The following is a 3,991-nucleotide window of genomic DNA, read 5'->3' on the forward strand; positions in this document are numbered from 1 at the left end:
GGGACATAGGGAATGTTAATCAAAAGCAGTGGTGTGACCACTGTTAACGCTGTGACCTTCCTCCCCACCACCCCCCTGGAAATCATAAAATTATTTAGTTGCTACTTCGTAACTGTAATTTTCCTACTACTATGAATCATAATATGAATATCTGGTGTGCATGATATCTGATATGTGACCCAAAGGAGTCTTGACCCACAGGTGGGGAACTGCTGTGGTAAAGATCTTCCTGACTATGAAAACAAATGGCACACCACAGTCAGCCCAGGTGTGGTGGCAATCATCCCTGCACTTAGGAAGTAGAGACAGGATGATCAGGAGTTCAAGGTCACCTTTGGCTACATAGTAGGCTATATAGGACTGCCTAGGCTATAAGAAATTTTGTCTTTAAAAACCAACAACATCCACCAAGCAGTCTCAGGATACCTTGCCATCCATCTCCAGTCTGGACCATTCTTATAATGAAGATTTATGTCATTACAGACTTGTGCTGCCAGATGGCCTGATTGAACTGTGGGCACCTAACATGAATATTGCCTTCTCTGTAGATGCTGGGTGCCCTGTTTTCTTGTATGAGTTCCAGCACACACCCAGTTCTTTTGCGAAGTTCAAGCCAGCCTGGGTAAAGGCTGACCATGCATCTGAGAATTCCTTTGTTTTTGGAGGTCCTTTCCTCACTGACGAGAGCTCCCTCCTGGGTAAGAACAGACACACATCCCTTCACTAGGCCACCATGCTCCAAAGATGGCCTTTGGGGAACAGAGGTCTCCGGTCAGTGTCAGGGACTTCTGGGAATAGTCTAAGCCTCATCTGACTCTGAACCAGATGTGTCCCTCCAACCAGCCTTCCCAGAGGCCACAGAGGAAGAGAAGCAGCTGAGCCTGACCATGATGGCCCAATGGAGCCAGTTTGCACACACAGGGTGAGTGGGTTACACATGCCAGGATTTAGGACTATCTGCATCTACCCAGAACATAGAATCACCCTTTGGTTCTCCTTCATTCCTCCCACCCAGGAATCCCAATGGCAAGAATCTGCCTCCTTGGCCCCAATTAAACCACTTAGAACAATACTTGCAGATTGGTCTAGAACCACGGACTGGGGTGAAGCTAAAGAAGGATCGGCTACAGTTCTGGACAGAGACACTGCCCAGAAAAATTCAAGAATGGAACCGAGAGCAGAGGAGCAGGAAAGTTCCAGAGGAGCTCTGAGGCCAGACCTACCTGGACCTTCCTTACTGGGCCAACCCAAGAATAGTGGAGTCCCAGCAGGGCAACTGCAACTTCTTTCTGTTTCTGCCCAGAGACTTTAGCCTGGACAAGGCTGCTGTGAGCCCATGTTTCTTAAAGCATCAGCCACTGAGAGACCAGTATGGTGGACTACTGGATGTTGCCACTCTGGTTTCTACTTCGTGATCTTTGCACAAGCTCCTGCTTCTTCCTAAAGTGCCTTGAACCTTGCTGTATGGCAAGGTCTCGCACATTAATCAAGCTCTTCAGAGGATCTGTTCTCCTGAGAACCCTCCTCTGCCTTCTCTAAGCTGTGTGCACCCATTAGAACCCAGTCTGCCATGAGCTCACACTGTCCATGTCTGAGTCTTTGTCCCTCCCACAGAAGGTCTCTGAAAATGAGAGCAGACAACCATGGCAAGATTAGGCAGGACCTAGAGTCAAGGAGGAGTGACAGACAGAATCTATAACTGGTGGATCTGTGGATTCTAGATTTGAACCCAGACACTTCAGGCACCAAAATGTTACTCCAACCCCCATGGATGTCTACCCCATAACCTGACAGAGAGCCTGCCAGCTACAAAATTGTACCAGTGTGTGTCTCTGGTGCTACAGGGAACTGTGAGAAATAGGCCATGCCTGACTTGGGAAAGGGAAGGAGGGCCATCTAAGCCAAGACCTAAAAGAGAAGCAGAGGTTATTCAAATGGGGAGGCCAAAGTATAAAAGAAATGAGAAGCTTGGGAAAGAGGAGGTCCTTCTTCAAGGGCACAGAGTCTGAAGAAATCCTATTCCATATGAACAGACTGAGATTAGATTATGAGATGGGGGAGGGGAGGGAGAATTGACTGTGATCAGATATGGACTTAAGAACCAGATGACCCCAGAGAGATTCTAACCAGAGGTGATTTGAACAGGTGTGCTATGTAGACGAGAGGGCAGGAGACGTTTGGGTAAAGCAAGGAGGAGCCCCTGCATTTTAGAAAATAGAGACTGCTGATGAGCTCTTCTGTTTTTGTGACAGAAGATCTCACTTTTTAATGCAGGACCTTACTCACTAGGTAGTCCAAGGTGGACACAAACTCATGGCAAACCTCCAGCCTCAGCTTCTTATGTGCAGGAAGGATAGATGTGCACCACCCCACCAGCTTACTGGTAGACTCTGGACTGACAGTCATCTGACATGGTGACTAATGACACCCAGATATAAAGAGAAAGAAAGCCCGGGAGCAGTGTTCACAAAGGAGCTGCTCCAGGAACAGAGGGTCTAATGTGGGATGGTTTCTGGCCCCTGAGCTGAGGGCATGCCACACCTGCTCTGATGCTGCCAGCTCCTGAGGTCCCTGGAGTGTTGAGCAAACTGGCTGGTGAGGCCTCAGACCTGGCCTAACTATAACTCAGGGAGGAATAATTAAGCTTGGAAGGTTCCTGGGGATTCTATACCTCTTGATTTTACATATTCATTTCCCAAGCTGCTACTTCTGAGAGTCACCTTGCTGGCCAGGGTGTCACAGCAGATCAGTGTCCTTCTTCCAAGGGCCCAGCTGGCCTGTAAAACAGAGCACAGAAGAAGTACCTTCAGATGAAGCAACTGTGGGTTATGTGGAGCCTCCAGTAGCAAGGTGGCAGAATGGGTTATATGTGTCATGTGTTGTGTGGACAGCAGGAGGTGCTGCAGGACAACACTGCTCCTCCAGACAAGGGGAAGCATATGCTTGCAATGCAGACACACAACCTAATAGGTTGAGTACCACATGGGCTCAGTCTCAGACACACACAAACTCACCTACATGCTACTCAGTATGAGTCACCATTTACTGGTGTTTATTTCTGGGCAAATTTCATTTTTGCCTTAAATTGAGGGGTTTTTGTTTGTTTGTTTGAGTTGTTGTTGTTGTTGTTGTTAGCGTTTTTTTTTGTCTAAGCTCTGCCCCATGGTTACCTGTCAACAGCAGGTATGCCTCACTCACTATAAAAGGGGCTGATTGCTCCCTGCTCTCTCTCTTGCTCTGGCCTTCTTACTCCCTCGTTGTCTTCTTGTCCCTTCTCCCCTCTCTCCCCATTCCCTTCTCCCATCTCTCTCTACATGCTCATGGCCAGCCTCTACTCCTCTATTCCTCTTCTATCTATCTATCAATCTATCTATCTTTCCATCTATCTACCTCTGCATTTCTCTATCTCTACTATCCTCTTAACTCCCCTTCCTGTGCCCTGAATAAACTATTCTATACTATACCTTCCTGTGGCTGGCACTATAGCCATCCAGTGGCCATGGATGAATTGGTTTACCTGAAAGGGGGGTTGAAAATGAGAAGAACTGAGTGAGAGAGAAGATTGAAGCCAAGACAAAGGTTCTGATCAAGGCTCAAAGTTTAATACACAACACTGTGTTTATATAGGGAGAGCCCATAGACCCATCCTTTATTTCAACTGGATTATGTTGCAAAGCAAGCTCAACAGGCAGTCTATTCCTCAAAGTTCCTGTAGGAAATTGCAGATGCACCAAGGTTGGGTGACTCAGCCTAGGTCATAAAACCCATAGTGGTAAGCACTCAAGGTCTGTTTAGCCTGCAGAAGGCTGGGGGGAGGGCACTATTGCCCTTTTTTATGTTTGTTTTTTAAAGAGGAGCAGTATCAGTAGCTGGAGGGGGGCACAAGATTTACTTGTGTTCCATAATCCCGTGTAGGGTATAAAGTGCCTGTCTTAGGTTGATGTCTACATTGCTCCTTCTTACCCATCATGGAGGACAAACAGAACTTTTG

At 47.3% G+C, this 3,991-nt stretch overlaps 1 protein-coding gene across 1 annotated transcript in view; it reads left to right on the top strand.

Moving 5' to 3' along the window:
* Nucleotides 1-1,250, top strand: part of LOC116067873 (carboxylesterase 3B-like) — a 9,486-nt gene extending 8,236 nt beyond the window's left edge. The window contains exons 6-8 of the mRNA XM_031336877.1: nucleotides 413-698; nucleotides 844-922; nucleotides 1,016-1,250. Of these exons, the coding sequence (XP_031192737.1) occupies nucleotides 413-698; nucleotides 844-922; nucleotides 1,016-1,211 (561 nt within the window). The 3' untranslated portion in view covers nucleotides 1,212-1,250. The remainder of the gene's footprint in view (nucleotides 1-412; nucleotides 699-843; nucleotides 923-1,015) is intronic.
* Nucleotides 1,251-3,991: the final 2,741 nt, after the last annotated feature.

The sequence above is a fragment of the Mastomys coucha genome, unplaced genomic scaffold (genome assembly GCF_008632895.1).
Source record: "Mastomys coucha isolate ucsf_1 unplaced genomic scaffold, UCSF_Mcou_1 pScaffold22, whole genome shotgun sequence".
NCBI classification, from domain to species: Eukaryota; Metazoa; Chordata; class Mammalia; order Rodentia; family Muridae; genus Mastomys; species Mastomys coucha.